The 18,874-nt window shown below is 47.6% G+C and overlaps 2 protein-coding genes across 2 annotated transcripts in view; both read right to left on the reverse strand.

Moving 5' to 3' along the window:
* Positions 1-9,024, reverse strand: part of NLRC5 (NLR family CARD domain containing 5) — a 33,517-nt gene extending 24,493 nt beyond the window's left edge. Inside the window, exons 1-7 of the mRNA XM_058846194.1 lie at positions 9,005-9,024; positions 6,517-6,881; positions 5,361-5,661; positions 3,942-4,004; positions 2,758-2,823; positions 599-2,351; positions 141-224 (exon numbers count right to left, since the gene is read on the reverse strand). Coding sequence (XP_058702177.1) covers positions 141-224; positions 599-2,351; positions 2,758-2,823; positions 3,942-4,004; positions 5,361-5,661; positions 6,517-6,522 — 2,273 coding nt within the window. The 5' untranslated portion in view covers positions 6,523-6,881; positions 9,005-9,024. The remainder of the gene's footprint in view (positions 1-140; positions 225-598; positions 2,352-2,757; positions 2,824-3,941; positions 4,005-5,360; positions 5,662-6,516; positions 6,882-9,004) is intronic.
* A 1,705-nt stretch (positions 9,025-10,729) lies between these two features.
* CETP (cholesteryl ester transfer protein) lies at positions 10,730-18,874 on the reverse strand. The gene is made up of 16 exons (XM_058846237.1): positions 18,661-18,874; positions 17,606-17,720; positions 16,717-16,851; positions 16,149-16,219; positions 15,691-15,778; positions 15,504-15,573; positions 15,142-15,202; positions 14,455-14,546; positions 14,075-14,254; positions 13,637-13,687; positions 13,133-13,297; positions 11,700-11,767; positions 11,539-11,581; positions 11,382-11,451; positions 10,986-11,071; positions 10,730-10,891 (listed from the first exon to the last, which is right to left on the reverse strand). The coding sequence occupies exons 1-16, from the start codon at positions 18,803-18,805 to the stop codon at positions 10,817-10,819; spliced, it is 1,515 nt and encodes a 504-aa protein (XP_058702220.1). The 5' UTR covers positions 18,806-18,874; the 3' UTR covers positions 10,730-10,816.

The following is an 18,874-nucleotide window of genomic DNA, read 5'->3' on the forward strand; positions in this document are numbered from 1 at the left end:
GCCACACGTGTCTGTGCTGCTCTGTGCAGCACTGTCACCCTCATGCACTGCGCAGATCAGCCTGGGGTGAGCCAATGTCACTGAATTACAGAGGACAGGCAGGAAGGGAGAAGGCACTGGTGTTACAAGCAAAGACTTACTCAAGTTTCTTCAGGCTCCCCATTCCTTGCAAGGCCTTTGAAAGGGCAGCAGCAAAGTTATCACCACATCTCCTGCTACGAAAGCTGAAATGTGAAGAAAAGGGGAAAAAGACACATCAAAAGCTGAGATTCTCATTTGCTTCATTCACCCTTCCATCGCATTGAGAAGATGCCTGTCATCTTCCCTCTTATCTACTGCATTAACTGGCCTGTTGTTCATCTTAATCGAAATGGAAAAACAAACAAAAATACAGCCAGGATGGATTTATCACCTTATTATCCTTCAATCACTCAAATTCATTGTTTCATACATTTCTGCAGTACTGAATTTATGCTGTTCAGATCAAATTTTCTCACATCATCTCTCTTTCTCTCTTCTAGAACAAATGTGAGGTTTGACCTTCCAATCCCTTAACCCTTCTCCCCACGCCCCAGTTCACAGCACTCACTGTGCTTACCTCAAGTGTTCCACATTTTTACAGCCAGCCAGAACCTCCAAACAGTCAGTGTCCACAAGACATCCTGCAAAATCCAAACAAATCAAATCCTGGCCCGAGTTTATGACAAAAACCAAAGCCGACATGTCCAGCATTGTCAGTCTGAAGTTTTTAAACTCGTACTTGAAATTCAGCAGGTTTCCAATGTGCTGGGCTACTTCGAGGTTTTGTGTTTCAAAGGTGCAGTGGCAGAGCTCAAGGACCTTAGGCCCTGACAGATGAGTGGCTGCCAGTTTCTTGAGAGACTGCAGGATCATATCCTGCTTTTCCTGCACCCAAGCTTCATCTTGCTCTGCCAGCAGCATGAGAAATGTCCTACACTCTCTTGACGACAAACCCGAGAGAAATATATGAAAACTCTCCATAAACTCAGTCTTTGTCTCATTTTTTGAAGTCCACTTTGACTTCAGGAAGAATTTCTTCTTCAAGTGGTTCTTGTCCACCCTCCTACTCACCATGAGACACAGTGCTGCAAAAAACTCCTGCAAGCTCAGGTGCACAAAGGCATAGCCAACCTCTGGGCAAGTCCCACTGGTCTTCACCTCAAAGACAGTCAGCAATCCATGCAACAAAGCAAATTCCTTCACATCCTCGGGAATATCACCAACATAAAATACAAGTTTCTTCTCTTCCAGGCCTCTCAGTGCAAGGTCAAACAGACCCAAAATGGCCTTTTTGTTACAGTTCAGCTGAGTCTCCTCATCACCTGCACAGTCTCCTTGCTGCTTGTTTAGGAAGATGAGAAACATTTTGATATAAAACTGTGTCATAGTCTGAGGAAGCTCCACGCTCATCTGATGTTTAAGGAGCAAATACTCCAAGCAGATGCACACAATGTTACACAGAGCAGGGATGAGGCACATGCTGAGGAGTTTGGTGTTGTTCTTCACGTGGGCAATGGCTTGTTCTCTGCAGGAATGCTGACAAAAATAGTGGCTAACATATTCCTCAACCTTCTCATGGTCAAATCCCCAAATCTCTGCCAGCACACCTACTGTATATAATAAAAATCCAGGTAGCCTCTTAGGTCGGCTGGTGACCAACACTGTGCAACCAGGCAGGAGCTTGCCATGACAGAGGTCTGCAAAGAGCTGGGATATGGACACAGGGGAGGTAAGAGCTGGGCCTCCCTTAGAGGAGGATGACACATCCATGTTAGCTGCAAACTCATCCAGCCCATCAAAGATGATCAGTGTCTGCTGGGCACTCTCCAGGAGGCCCTGGAACACTGCATCAGGGCTGTCCTCTGGCTGAAGGAACATGTCAAACAAAAGCTCCTTCAGCGTCAGTTTTCTTTTTAACAAATTCAGCTGCCGAAACTCAAACAGGAAAGTGAAGAGAAACTGAGGTAGGACACCTTCTGCCCATTTCTGACAAATCCTGTGCATCAGCCTGGTCTTGCCTGTGCCTGGTTTGCCAAACAAAAAGATCACCTTTGTTGTGTGCGATGGGGCCTCGCTACAAAGCAGATCTGACACTTTCACGGCTGTGTCTGCACATTCCTCTGGCTCAGGAGCACCTGCCATGTCCCCCCGGGGTCTCTCTGCTCTCTCTTTAAATAAGCGGGGGGCTTTGCTCTGACGGATGACAACGTTGACAAAGGTTTGGTTGAAAGGCAGTGGCTGTGTTTGTTCTTCTGCTCCTGCTTCTCTCCTGCTTCCGTATCTCTGGAGGATAGAGTTGATGAGGAGATGCTGGTACTTCACAGATGAATCTAAGAGAGAAGGCAAGAGAGGGGCTATGAGGGTGAAAATGTTAGTCATGACAGATCCAAAATACTACCACTTGGAGGAACAATGGCCCTGCTCAGAGGTTGCTGGGTAGAAATGACAAATTTTTAACTCCTGAAAATGACCAATAACTTTTCCTAATTTTTCACAGGGGCCAAAGAAGAACAACATTCAGGAAAAAGATGAAACAGCTTTATATGAAAACTAAATCTTACTATCTCTAAGATGAGAATTAGGCATTTGTGTATTATTCCCTGTTCACTAGCTCCCTCTTCATCCATGCTGGCCTCTTAATGCTGGAAGTTGATTTCTTGGGCATTTCTGCAAAGACATTAAATATATCCTTTCCTCAGAGGGGAGCCCAGCACAGCTTCTGGAATATCCACATACCCAGTCGTTGCTGTTTGGAATCCTTGTCACTCCCAGAGCTGCTGCAACGGTGACGGCGAGCAGACCCTGAAAATGGAAAGGTCAGAACCACGTCAAGAGAGCATTTTGAATGGCAGCAATTAAAGCTGGGCAAGACTCTCCAGAAAAGCATTTGGGGAGCTGAAGAGGAAAAATTGGACAGACAAAACTATTTGTAAAATCAGCCTGAGATTAAAGAATTGCTTTTTCTGAGATGGGCCTACAAGCACCTCCCTTGGGTCTTTTTGTAGGCTGGATAATGTGCCTGCCTCACTTTGAACAGAGGAACTGCTTTGATATCCTGGAGAACGTGGCAGGGAATATCTGTTTCTGGGAAATGCCTACAGATTCCTGAGGTTGTTTACAGTGATTAATTTCCTGTTTTTTATGGTGCACTGTCAGATGGGAAGAATGGATAGAGCTGAGAGAGGCCCATGTGTTTCTTAACTGGTCTCAGTAACTTCAGCACTATTTTCAAATTTCCATTCCAGCAGCAACTGGCAAGATGGACTCACTAGGACACCACAGAAGCTGGCAGCAGTCTGAATGGCCTGAATGATTCGTTTTTTTCTTATTATTCTCAAGATCTTAAACCCGCAGGTGACACACAGGACAGTGTAGTGTGACATTTGCAGTGCTGTGACTCAGAAATGTCCGAGCAAAAAGCAGAGGCAAAAGTGTCTCTTCATGATCTGCACCAGCTAGGAAAGTCTCTGTTCCAAATTCACCCCTGAAGAAAACCCTACTATCTGTTCTCTTAAGCTCCTATTCTGACAACTCTGGAGTGGTTTCTGCTTGATCAATGCCTGAATAGTTTTTCTGCTCTTCTTTTAGAGGCCAAACCAACTTCCTCCACCTACCAGTGAGCTGACCACAGTAAAATGGCTTTTGTAGATTGGTGGGAGATTCCTGCAGAGAAATTAAAATGAGTGGGTTCCTTAGCAGGGGGTCGGCAAGGCTTTTCTGAAATTCAGGAAGAGAAAATAAAACAAGGGAGGTTCATGTGCAAAGCACCAAGAAAAGAACAATGAAATGTGAAGTTGAGGTGGCTTCTCCACACCTTGCCAGTGCTGAGGGTCAATATCTGGGACATTTGGAGCATGAGGCCATGAGCAGAGAAGATAAACTCCACGAGCACAGTGTCCCAGGGTCTGCTCCAGCCTTACCTTTTGGCACAGGTGACTGAGCTCTCATATCTGTGTCTGCTTCTTCTGTCTGGCTGAAGTTACCTAAAGGAGTTGAATGGAAAATTAATTATGGTTAGTGTGAGCATTCTGCTCTTGAAATTTGGAGTGAGGCTGGCCAGAGACAAAGAGCAAGCACTTTGCAATGCAGACAGTGGCACAAACCAGGACTCAGTATAAGGGATGCAAACATCCAGGTTTCGTGGTCCCCGTCTGATCTTTTCCTTCCAGATTACTCTATAGTATAGTTAATTTTGCTCTCAAGACAGAAGAAAAACAGCTTTACTCTCTGATACAAACAAACTTGGAGTATGGGCAACTTTAGGTGACCTAAAACCACATTGTGGCTCAAAAGGGAAGCCCTACTTTCCCTGCAGGGAAAGGCTTTTCTGTGAATAAACCACTGGCAGAGTCATGAGTCCAGTCAAGAGCCTTTTCTGACTCACTGCATAGCCCAAAGCTGCCACAAAACCCCCTCAGCACAGCCAGAAGCAATTCACTTTCAGAAGGATTAGTGATGCTCAGCTGTCACTACAAAAGTTAAACCATTATAAGCCAGCTCCAAAACCTTAAGGGACATCTTCTTTTATGGTATGTCACAGTATCAAAAGGCTGAAAACTAATTCAGCTTCAGTCCTGAGGGAAATCCTCCAGCATTCTCTGTTGGTTGTCTGGCCTTTGCCCTGTTTCATCCCAGCCAAAGTAGCTGCTGCTGCTGCACTTGCGTTCAAAGGCTGCATCCGCCCAGCTGGTGTAACCAGTAAGGCTTCCTGCAAGCCCACAAGTTTGTGAAAGACAGAACCACTGAGAAGGATTCATCCTGTAAGACTCCCTGCAGAAGAGAAGAATTAATCACCAGATAAAGCAACCCCCTAGAGCAGAAGCACAGCTTAGCTGTGCCACACCCCTCACAAGGCAGAGTGTGCACACTCTGTGTAGTTTGTAAGATAGCACACACTATCTGATCATGGTCCCTATGAATTGCCTCATTTTCTTCTAAAGCCACTGCCTCTGATAATGAGAAATATGGAGAAGTGGTTTTCCGTGGTTATTTTAAGACTTCTGTATTCCTTGCCTTTCTTGATCAGGAAAATCTAAAAAAATAACAATTAAAAGTCCACAGAAGAGATTGGAATCTTTTCTCCTTCAATTAAATCCACCCAAAAGTTGTATCTCAGCTTTATTTGAGGTGGGCGTGCACAATTTTATTGGTTTCATCTGTTAATGTCAGGGGGTTTTTACCTCAAATTACATTTCTAAGCCAGAAGTTGTGCTTCCAAGGAAAACAAGGCCATGCAAGGGAGGGCACTGGTGGTCCTACTGCCTAGACTGGGTGATGGTAATGGGTGGCCAAGGCGTTGGCTGTGTTTGGTCAGGGGAATCTGGCCTGACCTCTCTTACCTTCTCCCACAGAGCTCATGAGCAGGACCTCCAGATCCAGGGGCAGGTCACATTCCATGCAGACAGACTGTGCAAAGTGGCTCCAGGCAGCAGGACCAGCCTCCTCCAGCAGGTCAAGGAGCAGTGAGGTTTTGTGTCTGGGGTTGGTGATGGCACCCAGGCTGCCCAGGGCTGCCTCGGGGATGAAGGGCTGGGACGTGGTGAGCAGCCAGTCAGGACAGTGAGCGAGGAGCTCCACGAGCTGGGGACGGGCTCTTGCTACAGCTGCTTGCAGGTCTAGGTCCTCATTCTGAAACGGGGGCTGGAGGGATGAAGACCAAAGGTAGCAGTGGGCACAGGAGCAAGAGATGTTCACCCACACCCACACCCCTGCATGGACTGATCTGCTTTTCTACCCCTTGGCCTAACCCAGAATTTCTTACCCTTAGTCCCGAGTTCAGAACAGAGATTTGAGCCCAGTCACAGGGGTGCAAGGATGGCAGTCCTTGCCTGCACAGTGCCTGACAGCAGGACTGTGAAGGACAGGGACAATCCATGGGACACTCTGGCACCAGCCAAGGAGAAGCTGTTGACATCTGTACTGCTGCAGATAACAAATATAACATCCCAGGCATCTCTCACATGTACCAGGACCTCTGGGGATGCCAGGGATGTTTTTGTTACTGTTCAAGAGTGCTTACACAGAGTCAAAGCCTTTTCTGCTTCTCATAATACCCTACCAACCAATAGGCTGGGGATGCACAAGGAGTTGGGAGGGAACACAGGACAGCTGACTTGAACTGGCCATGACATCGTGCTCAGAACACAAAGCTGGAGTAAGAAGGAAGAAGGCAGGGAATTAGAGTGATGTTTGTCTTCCCAGATCACCATTATGTATGATGGAGCCCTGTTTTCCTGGAGATGGCAGAACACTTGCTTGGCCATGAGAAGCTGTGAATGAATTCCTTGTTTTGCTTTCCTTGTGTGTGCAGCTTTTGCTTTACTTGTTCAGCTGTTTATCAATTCACAAGTGTGTGCAGGACCCCCCAGCACAAAGGGCTCAGGCAACTGTTCTTGCTGCTCACTTTGTGGGGATGAGCAACTCATTTCTGCTTTGGTGACAATGTCACCTCCATTCCCACTCCCTTCCCACAAAGCCACACACATGATCTCCTACCTGCATCGTTGGGGAATCAGTCTCCTTCCAGCTGTCAAGTGAAAAGGTGGCTTCTGTTCCATATTCTGAGGGAGAATTGATCTGCTGGAGGCAGTCTCAGCACACAAACACACCCCAATACATGGGACATACCTCACTTGGTGCAGATGCCTGGGGATAACAACAACAGAGCTTGATGTAGACCTGCCAGGCCATGGCAATTACACGGGTCACAAATCTAGAAGCTCTGCCTTTAATCCAAGGGTCAGCTATGATGCTTTTCTTCTCTTCTCACTGAAACCAGCAGAATCAGCAGTGACCACAAAGTTTTGACATTTGAGGATTCACTCCTGGTCTCTTGAAAATGCAGGACTGAGCCTTGTGCCCTAGGATGCAAGTGAAGACAGCTTTAGAGGAACACTTTGTGGGAATCACAGCTTTCCTGGTGTCACTGCCTGATTTGAGCTGGGCTATGCCACTCTGCTGCTGGCAGCCCCTCTGTGCAAGCTGGTGCAGCATCTTGCTCAAGTTGGGCAGTCAGTCACACCAGAAAAACTGTGAAGAGCTGATCCTCTGAGAATACACAGCTCTCACAAAAGAGCTACAAGTGTAGGGTGCTGAAAATTCCCCCAGTGCCAGCTCCCTCTCAGCAGAAAGGGCAAAGGGAAATGTCACCCTGCTGTGCACCAGGAAGTAGTTGGTGTCCAGCCACCCCTACCACAGGGAAAAGGAAGAGGAAAGCAATCACTGTCCCATCAAGAACAACAGACCTAATAAAGCCATATTAAATATATACATAAATGAATGAAATCAGCCCTTAATGCCCTGAGAGCCATTCAGGCAAAGAGTAGACTCATACAAATTAACTAAATATTCACATTCAAGAACAAAACAACACTGGGTGGAAGCCCAGCCACACTGCACAGCTCCTATACTACTGCTCTGCTCAATAAAACCATCAGGAATGACTCGCAGTTATCTTCAGTAAAATACTTCTGATCCCAAAATAAAGCACAAAAAGGTGCCAAGAAAAGCCAAAAAACTTCTTGAAATACAAAACTATCTTTAGCATACTTAGCAAAACTTAACCTCCCCTCCCCAACTTGGCATTCACACTGGTCCCAGCCGCAAAAAAAATTAAACTGAAATGTGAAACTCCCTGTTGCAAATCTACCAACTTCTTGCCTGCTCTGAGGACACAGAGTATTTACCAGAAGCCCAGAAACAGTACCAGCACCAAAACCAGTGTGGAAGTCACCAAACAACAAAGTTGGAGGACAATACCCACTGCCTGGTTTTCCCCATGTGCTAACCCACCACTGTCCTGAGGCACAAAGCCCCACCGTGGCTTTCAGGAACTAATGAACAAAAGACTGAGCAAAATGAAAGCAATATCGGCCAGGAATTCCCCTACTGAAATGCATCTTCGGTAAAAACAAAGAAATGAATAAAAATATCCAGTCAGAGGAACGGTAACATCCTAGCTTAAAATCCGTATCTAGGTCATAATTTAGGTAAAACATTTGAGGAGTGGTGTAAAGAAAATGGTGCCCAGAGAAAAACACTCTTCATGGAGTAACCTCTGACTTGGTTTTGGTTAAGGCACTTGCAATGAGTGTATTTCTATTTACATGCATAAATCTGATTATTGTGGCACACGGGGACATATTTCATTACCTCTTCCATTATATCTAAGAGGAAAAAACAAGTTACTTTTCCTTTGGAATAAGGACCAGGTTTAAGTGATAATGCAGCAGATGTGAGCAATTAGATAAAGGATCCCATGTCTAGAGAGAGCTGTGTGTGCAGAGACCTCCAGATCTAATCAGATGGGTAACAAAAAACAATAACGTGTTATTAATATTTCTCTGAAGGCCAGGGAAGCTGCACTGGAAAATCAGATGGAGTCCCAGAGAAGGCAAGATGGCCCACGGTGCTGTGCCATAATTCACTTATGAGAGGAAAAAAAAAAGTGAAAATCCAGCAACACCCGTGTTTCTGGACAAAAACAAACTCTGGTTGTCCAGCCTTGAGCACTGTGCTGCGAGTGGGGAGAGCTCTGGAGAGCCGGGGGTGGATGGAGGGAGCAATGGTGACACCTGCCAGGCTCTGCCCCACTTTGTCACCTCCTGAGCCGGCTCTAGCCCACCTTGTGCCTGGGAAGCACAGGTCACCTGTTCTGCTAAAGTTTGGACTCGACCACCTCGGAGGTGTTTTCCAGCGCTCATGATTTCATTCTCCATCCCGACTTTTCGCATAGGACACGAACATCTAAGTGCTGGGGAGCAGAGCCAGACCTCCAGCCCTGCAAACCCTCGTACCCCGGCACGACCCCCGGCCCCGCCCGTCCCCGGGATGCCCAGCGCGATGTCCCGATGTCCCAATATCCCGGGGTCCCGATATCCCCATGTCCCGATGTCCCGATGTCCCCACGTCTCCATGTCCCCATGTCCCGATATCCCCATATCCCGATGTCCCCATGTCCCAGTGTCCCCACGTCCCCGCTCACCGGGCCCCGCCGTGTCCGCTGCTGCCAGCCCGGGACAGCGGCAGCGCCGCGCCCGAAAGCGAAACAGCGGCGGAGCGGCTCTGCCGGGAAAACACGTGAGGCTGGAGCCGGGCTGCAGGGGAGGGAGGACAGGCAGCGGAGGTGTTATTGCTTCCTCCCTGGAATCATTTAGTGTATAAAGACCTCTAACATCATTGAGTAAGATCCTTTCCCAGCTCCACTGCTCTCCTTTATCCCCCCATGGAAGGGCAGCCCAGCCCACTCCCCACTGAGCAGCACCCTCCAGGGTAAGGCACTGCCCTGGGTGCTTTTTTTCTGCCGTTTCCTTTTTATTAAAGGATAATGGGATGTCACTTAAGACAAGCAGAGCGCTGTGGCTTGGTGGAAGCCAGGTCCCCATGGTCCTTAGCAGACATTGCTGTGCAGGGAGAGAAAACATCCCCTGAGCACTGGTGACTTTAGAGCAGGAGGGAACATGAGCAAGGACCTGGCTGGCACTGAAACAGCTGGCACTGAAACAGCTGGCAGAGGCAGAGATGGCAACAGGGTGAGAAGGGAGGTAGAAAACTGCCCACCACACCACTTCCAGGCCACAGTCACACCACAGCATCACACCCTTGGTAACCTGTGGCTCCTGCTGTCTCACAGCTGGGTCAGACCTTCCGTGGCTGCCATGGAGCCACTGCCTGGGCACCAGGACCACTGAAGGGATGTTCAGCCCAGCAGCCACACAGAACAAGGAGGGGGCTCTGGTGTTGTGGGTGAGAGAGGAGCAGGTCGGAGGGACCTGGCTTAGATCCATGGTAATGCAGGGGGAGCAATCACCATGCTCAAGGAGCTCAGGAAACAGCCCATCCTACTACCAGCCTCTTCCTGGGAACAAGTTTAATGCTTTTATACTGCTCTGTGGTGGAGGACAACATCATCTCTACCTTTGTTAATGTGATCACTAATACAGGTGTTGGATTTGTCATCCAAGACCTCCTCCAAGTGAAAACACAAACCAAAATCTCAAAAAAAAGAAGAAGCATGAACTGGTACAGGAAAATAACTGAGCCACTTGAGATAAATTATTGCACTGTAGTAGGAAGGAAAAGGAACTTGCTGCTGGACTAGACCATTAAACTTTCTCTTATAATCTCTTAAGTTTCCTTATAATTTTCATTGCTTTTCTCATCTTTGCCATCACTGTCCCAACAACATGGCCATTTTCAGTTTGGAGCTCTACACTGGACCATCAGGGGCTGTAGAGAAATTACCCTGGCCACAAGATCTCTCTGTTATTTTATTGCACTCCAAATTCACATCCCATTTACTTTTTCCAGCCATATCCAGGTATTTGAGCATTACTGGTTCTGAGCTTACTTGAAGTTTGGTAATATCATTTGACTTGCTGGATTCTGTCAAAATCAGGATGCTCTTGGCAGAAGTGAAACCCAGGATGAGCAGGAAAGGTGCTGTATTTCCAAAATGTAGCAACAGAGAGACCAAAAGGTGGCAAAATCCATTCCTGCTGCCTCCTGAGATGACTAACCCAAAGCCTGAGCACTTCAAGAGCCCAGCTGTGACTCCTAAAAACACAAGCCCCTTAAAGATCCTGAAAAAGTAGTGTGAATTGAGGTGCAGACTTCAAAATCTTTGCAGAAGAAAGACTCCATGGAAGCACAGTTGCACAGAGCCTAGAACATTTCTCAGGAAAAGGAAATAAAATTCAGTGGAAACTGATTTAAAGCAGCTCATCTTTTAATTGGTTCAGATGCAATTTTTCTGGTTGTACAAAAGTTCCTGTGCTCCTCTGTGGAGGGATGAGCTCTACCAACTTTTCTCAAGAAAATTAAGAAGCAAATGACTTGGGAAGCCAAAGTCAAGCTGTACAATTACATATCCCTAAAAAGTGGGGAGAAAACAGAAAATATTATATTAGTTTATGCCACAATCCCAAGAGGGCTTTGAGAGCTGAGTAGTTCTGAGCTCTGCTTACCTTTCTGGTGATGATCTCAGGATTTATGATATCAAAGAGATCAAGCCTTTTTCTGTTCATCAGTGAAGTCAGAGCTGATCCAATACCTGTGGAACCAGCAAACCCATCAGTTACAGGGATGCCCACCCTGGCTTGCTGCTCATTGTGTGCTGCCTGTTGCCAAAAGCTGATTGTGCCTCAATGTCCCACGACCTTCAGCCTGACAGAAAACTCACTTTTCCCTTCTCCCAGCCATCTACACAGGGTTCCTCATTCCCTAAGTGTATCCAGCAGAATTTCATATATTAATGTGGTTCCCTCTCCTTCCCAGTTGCCAGTGTTATTGATGTATTTTTTCAGTGCTCAGGTTTAGGTAGTTCATGGAGCAGGCTGGCACTTCCCCAAATGAAAACTCACTTGAAGTTACTTCTGGAATGCCAGCAACCAAGATCATATTCTGCAGGAATCTTTGTACGGATGGGTCCTCCTGAAAATCAGAAAATTCATACAAAAATGCTTTAAAAGACATTGCTTAGCCTCAAATGGCTTAGAGAATACTTTCTGTAGGACTTACCCCACTTGGATCAGCCGTGCATTTAAACACTTTAATCTCTACACTGAAGGGAAAGAGTGAAAAAGGGGAAGAAAAGTCACTAAGTGCTGCAGGGATCCTCTTTTTGTGCTGCTCTTAAACATGGGCCATAAGAGGCAACTCTCAGAGAGCACAGTACCCACCTGGAGTCCACAGGCTGCAAAATGAGTTTCTTTTCTGCATAGGTAGCTTGGATAGTGGCTGTGATTTCCTGCAGAGAAAACAGCAGGGTTCAGGCATAGCCTTATAGCAAGGAGCTGCATTTGGATATTTTGGGCTGTTTTCTAGGAGCCAGAGTTCAGTATCCTTTTGGCTTTTCCTCCAGTTATTGCTAGAGAAGCGCTTTCCTTCTCCACATGAATGAAATAAACCCCCCCTCATGCCCACAGTCTCTGGGGCTCCAGGCTGGCTCGTCCACTGGACTTTTGCTATTTTGTAAATCCTGTATAAGGATGGAAATGGCTGTGGAGGGTATTGTTTCCCAATGACATCCATCTCAACATCTGACTGGATGTAGAGAGAATAGCCTCAGGGTAGGCAGGGCTGCCACAGGTAGTCAATCCAGTATAAACCAGATTAAAAAAAGAGAAAGCAATCTCTGAATTCCGGCCATTTCAGCCCTTCATCTTGCTGTTGTCTGCATACAAACATTAATTTAAGAGGAACAGCTTGTGATGCAGTTGCAGGTCACAACCAGGAGCAGATCTCATCCTAGGAGACACAATTTTGGGGACCACCTCTAGTCCAGTGCTTCTGCAATCCTTGGAATGTATTTCAAGTTACCACTTGGGGCACAAGAAACAGCCGTAAATATTTCCTTTAACACCCTGCAAACATGGGATACTTGCTGAGGGAACTATTCCCATCTGTGGTTTAACCTTTCAAATGGAGTGTAGCCAACCCTCAGGCAAGGATTTGGGTTGGTTTTGTGTCTATCTCAGCCCTCAGCTATAAGACTGGAAACCACACTGCTTTCCTGTGATGATAACCATGGCAGAAAAGCTGTTGGCATTTCCTTTCTCTGCTCCCTTAGATTCACTATAAAGCATTTTGTGGTGAAACACAGTGTAATCAGGACCCTTCATACAGGCACACACAGAGGAAAAGGTTATATTTTGAGCTTCACATTTTTCAGAGCTCTCCATCTCCACTTCTGACACAGCTATAACCCTTAGTGGGGACCTGAGCTAGAATATGGGTACAAGGAAGGTTCAAAATAAATACATTCCCATGGTGCCTTCATTCTCTCCTGGAATAACTCACTGGCACTACCTTGTGTCAAATTAATGTTAATGGGGGCTCATCAGAGCTCTCTGCTGCTTGCACACTGACAGTGGGCTGGCCTAATGGAGGGAGGATGAACCAACATGGTCACTACCATCATTTCCAGCTTCAAATGTCTAAGGAACAGATGGGAGTGTTAAAAAAAACTGATTTGCCATCACCTCCTGCGGTTTATCTACCCACCCTTCCCAAAGGGCTCCCTGTCATTGCTGTCCCTGCACACCAGGAAAGGTCCTGACTTGGGACAGAGCCTGTCCCAAGGTGTCCATGCTCCGGAGGTGCAAGAACTGACCTGCTCCATGTACAGAGACACCAGGGGCTCTCCTGAGAGAAGGATGCTGACCTCCACTGCCACCAAGGACCTCACGACTGTCCCCTCAGGCTGAAGAGAAATCTGGGGCTGGGTGAGACTCCACACCTTGGCCACAGAGTCATTGTAGGAGGTTCCTTGAAAAATCTGGTCAAGTAAGGAGCAACAGGCAAGTCAGGTTTTTTCCACACCAATTTCATACCAACTTGTCACACAGCTGCATTCCTGTTGCAGTCCCCAGTTCTTCCTCCTGCTCACACAAACCAAGTATCTCAGCCAGGTTTCAAGGAAACTGTGCCAGCATAGAAGATGGAGAAATCCTCCTTGCAAAGCACAACTGCTTCTCCATCAGCCTCTCTTTTTCTCCCTCTGGCCCACCCAAGATTCACATTGCCAAGGGAAGGACCCAGGTTGTTACAGTACAACAGAATCCATTTGAAATGTCCTCATTTGGCATGCAATGCTCTGAATGAGACAAAAAGTTACCATCTCCACTGCCTTCCGCTGCTCTTCTGTGTCTTCCATCTCAAACAGCTCCTTCAGAAACAAACCAGAAAAACAAAAGACAAGGTTATGGCTACCCTTGGTGCAGGCTGGACAGGCCAGAGCACTGTGCCCAGTGCAGGTTGTGGCTGAGCTCCCCCAGGTCCCTTTTTTCCATCCCAGTCATCCCCCAGAAAATCCCTTTACAGTTCAACAGACAATTTTCTATCAGCTGCTGTTATCACTCCAAGGAATAACACTGCCTGGGAGCACATTCTTGATAAGAGCCCACCAGCAGTTCCAGGATCACATGTAGTGACAGTGTAGATTTATATCTTCTACAGAAACCAGCTCTTACCAAAACACAGTATTTAGTGAATTTTTCACTTTTGCCCCAAAATACAATGTATGAGGCAAGGAGAGCGCTGCTCTGGGAATCACCTGCAATTTCTCCCCTCTGAGGTTCAGCAGCAGCCGCCCATCTAAGAAAGCTGCTGCAGCCAGAGAGCTGAGGCTGTGCTCGGACAGCCAGAAGTAGAGCATTCGGGACTCGGTCAGCAGTGATGGGGAGAACACAGAGTCACTGAGCACGCTGGAGCTGTTCTTGTACAGGACCAGGCCCTGTAAAGGAAAACAAGCAAGCAGCAGGAGACAGGACAAAGGGTCAACACCTGCATTGTCATGGCAAGGCAAATGCTGGACACAGCAGGGAGCAGGTTAGCATCAGCCCAGGCTGCAGTGCCACAGCACAGCCTCACAGAACCAGCCCCTGCAAGCCCTCCAGAAAACACCTGGTGCCTGAGCAGCCTGGGTTACTTTACCTTGTGGTGGGATTCTATGTAGCTTGCTTTTATCACAGAGTCTGATGCGAGGGAGATATCAACAATGATGTCCTTATCCTGGACAAAATTGGCTGCAGGAAGAGAACACAAAAACCTCACACCACAAACAGGAGCTCGAGCAGAGCTTGTGACAGTCGCTTTTTGGTGCAAGTGGTGACAGGGACAGCTTATGAAAGAACAGGGGTGGGACAAAGGTTCCCACTCCTCTGAATGCTAGCACTGATCCTGCTACAGCTCATTGATTTTTCACTGGGAAATTGGGATAATTACGCTCAGTTTTACATTCCATTCCTTTTCCCTGATACTTGGGACTGGGAAAATCTCCAGATGTTGGACTGTCTCATCCCTAATACTGCAGTGCATGCTCCTGTTCTACCTAACGTTGGTCCTGCAGTATCCTGCTCAGCTGATCAGCAGATACTGAAGGAGAAATTCCCTATGAATTGAAATGTTTTTGAATCTGTGTAATCACCCTAAAAGATCAACCTGATGCAGAAAAATCCAAACACAACATCACTAAGGTTTATTTTGCTGCTGTCTGAGGGCTTGGGATCCCATACACATTTTTGAAGGGCATTTTTGATAGATGTGGCTACTTCTCTGCTAGGGCCCAAACATTAAAAGCTGCACATAAAAAAAGAAAGCAGAAAAAGCGAGAATATTTACCTGCTAAATCAAGTATATAATTGGTCAGCGTCTGAGCAACAGTATTTATTTCCTTGCACACCTACATGAGGAAAAGAGGGGAAAAATTTAGGGGAAGGGGTAGAATTTTGTATTGTAGAACAGAGCTGAGCCTCATTGAGATCTTGTTGGTCAGAGTCCAGCAGCCTCAGGGTCAGCAACACCTCTCACTTTTCCCAAGCTGCTTTTTTTTTTTTTTTTTTTTTTTTTTTTTTGGTGGATTCAATTTATTTGTCTCATTTTTAATCAGCTTTAACATTACACTGCTACTGTCTCGTGGGCAAGAAAAGTGTGTGGCACACAAAGATAAAGAGAGCTTTCCCCTGTTGACAGGCTGAGCTTACCTCCCTCTTGAGGACAAGCTTCAGAGTGAAGGAGATGAAATCTGTGAAGAGCTGCTTCAGCCAGCCAGGTCTGTGTAAGAGAGGGAGCACAGTCAAGGACCACCCAAAGTCTGCACATTTGGGTGGGTTGCATTTGGGGACCAGCAGGGGGACAATAAATCTCGATTTTGAAAGGGGTCAGACTCACTGCTTGTCTCCTTGGAGGTGAAGTGTGAGTTTGTGGAAAGTCAGGTAGCAGTCTGAGGCATCAGGAGCCACTTGGTCCTTTTGGCAGACTGCATGGGATGAAAGGAAAAAGGGGGGGAAAAAAATAGCCAGTTTGTTACTGAGATGAGAAGGACAAGTGCACATTGCAGACACTGCAGGCCTGGAGCAGGGCATCACTGCAGAGGGCCAGCCAGGGCTCCCCACATCTCCCAGGGGATGCTTCCTAAAGATTCCAGTGGTATAGTCGGGGCAGATGGGGCTACCTTGCACCTGGAGAGTTTCTGGCATACCTGCCAGCTGCCCTAGCTGCTGCCAGCAGAGACTCATGTCCCCTAACATGACCCAGCAGAGCCTAGACTGTACATGAAACCCACAAACCAGAGTGGGGAGGGGAATTCAGTCACATTGCAAAAAGTTGGGGTATTGCAGCGTACTTACCCAGATCGATATTTAGCTGGAGGTCAATGGAAGACTCAATTTCAAAATCAACTGAATGAAAAAGCTGCAAGCTGGAATGGCAGAAGAGGGGGCATTTAGGAGCCTGTGCCAGGAGCAGCTTCTCCCTGACAGATGTGGATTTTATAACACCTCTCATACCTGTCCTTGCACCTCAATGGGCCAACCCCCAGCACACCACAGCTCATCTCACATACTCTGGCTTTAAATCATTGCAAACTGCTGCCTTAGTGGCACTTAGGGGCCTTAACCCCCACCTTTTTATCCACTCAGAGTTTACAGAGCAACAAAAGGGAGAGAAGAAGCCAACTCCTATGCTTTGGCCATCTGGTCTTGTCATGCAAGGTGAGGACAAACAGGCAGAAATCAAGATGGGGCTTGGAAGCACTGCTGGAGTACAAAATCCTGTCCCAGGCAGTCCTCAGTGCAGCCATTGCCAGAGAGACTGAGGAGTGCAGCCCCTCATTTGTGTTTTGTCACAGGTCAGAGCCACAGGCAGCAGCAGGAGCTGGGCTGTGGCACCCAGCAGCTCCCAGCCCTGGGTACTTACAACCAGGCCCCGGCATAGCCATAGGTCAGGGTCCCTTTGAACAAGGCTGTCACGTTTTTAATGGAGATGTGAATGGCTTTGTCCTCCTTGAGCTCCACCTCACTCCTCTGGATGGACAAATCATTGACCTGGATGCTAGAAACAACAGAAATGTAGTTTGTCCCCAACCCAGAGCTGTTTGCAGGGCAGGACAGGTTTATTCCTGAGGAATGGGATCTCTGAGGGACATGTGCCATACTCTGGAGCTTTTGCAAGTCCCAGGGTCAGGCACAAGGACAGTGACACTTGCTCAGCCTTGGTGCACTGTGCACTATTTGGATACAAGGCTGGGGAATGCTCTAAGCAGGAAACATGGAACAATGCAACCCTGCTTTATTGCAGTGCTGTGTGCAGCCGTGGTCATGGCAGGAAGCCTGGTCTGTGACTACACCACTGAATCTGTGGCCTCAAAATAAAAGCAAGTATCACAGCAGCACCCAGCCTGGTTTGTCACAAAGCAAAGTGACATCCTGCTGACAGGGGTGGCTCTGGCAGCCCTGGATGCGTCCCCCTGCCTCTCAATGTGCCTTGGGCACCATCTGTCATCAGTGGCCACAGGTACCCCAGCCCACAAGGACATTAGTGCCCATCCCCATTGTCAGAAATGAGCTCTACACGCTGCCTTGCTGGCTGCCCACTCAGTTGGAAAAACAAATAACTCTTAAATAACACATTAGCAGCCTAAACCTTAACATGCAAATTGTCTGTGAGGCTTAGATCCAAAACTGTGTCTTCCCTAGTCCAGACCTTTGCTTTCACCAGGAATTTCTGGATCAAGGGTCCCTCCAAGGCCAGTTTCTGGTCCCCTCTCTCCCCCATCACCTCCCAGCACAGAGACAGAGATACTCACTTGCTCAGCCCATAAGCCACACGGCCCAGGAGCCTCATGGACCTTTCCCCAGTGATGTTGGGGAATTTGGCATTTCTGAAGGCTGCTTGAATGACCTGGGCTGTTTCCTGGTTCACTGTCGGTGGAAGAAAATGGCAAAGACATCAAACTGCAATCTCTGCTGCCTGCAAAGCCAGATCCTCACTCTGGATTGAAGCACTACAGAAGGCTTTTACCCAAGGCATTTACATTAGATTCAGGAAGCACTAGAAGTAGTTTCAGAGTAAATTTAAAAACTTTTAAATCCCTAACTGTAACAGCTGGTGGCAGCAAGGGACAAGAGCGTGTGAGGCTCGACAGCCACCGGTGCGAGCTGTCTCCAGGGAGTCGTGGCCAGCTTTCACACACCTCAGGAGCAGATTTTGGAAAGGTCAAGGCTGTGCTCATCCTTGCACCACAAAAGCTGTTGACTTTACCCCAGTGCTTTGCTTTGTTGCTGCTTACTTATATTGCAGTCAGCTCTTGGGTCTATAAGGAAAAAAATCTGAAAAAGTTTCTGTGACCATTTTCTTAACATTAGACAGCCCATTCCAGCCTCAGGCACATGCTTGTACATTTTCCTTCCAGAAATACCCTCTGTTAGTTCAGCCCAGCATGAATACATCTCTCTCTGCAGGTACCACTGTTGTATGGGACATGACAGAGCTGTTCCCACCCTCCACAGAAGAATGAAGTTCTTCCCCCACCTGCAAAGCTCCCAAATCCTTGCAAATAAGCCCACAGCAGGAGAGAACCTGTTTCCCCCCTTCTGCATACCGGCCCCAAGCGATGAGATTGCAATGAGGAGAGAAATCAAACACACATTTTTTCAAGCTCTTTCCTCATGCCAAGCCCCAACAGGAACAACACTAAATCCTTGGGCTGAGGACAATTTTCTAGCTCCTTTGCCTGTTCATGCTTTAACCTGTGCTCCCAGGCAGGTGCTTACACAAGAGACAGAGAAGCAAGAACCCCCCTCACTTGGCTGATGTGCCCCTCTGGCAGGGACGGGGCAGGCACAGCCCCAGGGCACTTACACAGCAATGCCGCGGGCTTGGTCATCCTGCAGACGATCCCTGTGGCTCTGTAGGGGAAGGGCCCAAACTCACAGGCTGCTGCTGCCTGGACAAGCACTAGCAAGATGCTGAAGGTCCCCAGCATCGTCCTGCCAGCCCAGCACATCCTCAGCCAGAGCAGAGAGCGCTGATGAGACCGAGTGGTTCTTGAAGGAGGCAGAGGCTGCTTTCATAC

This window comes from Poecile atricapillus, chromosome 10 (genome assembly GCF_030490865.1).
Source record: "Poecile atricapillus isolate bPoeAtr1 chromosome 10, bPoeAtr1.hap1, whole genome shotgun sequence".
Taxonomy (NCBI): Eukaryota; Metazoa; Chordata; class Aves; order Passeriformes; family Paridae; genus Poecile; species Poecile atricapillus.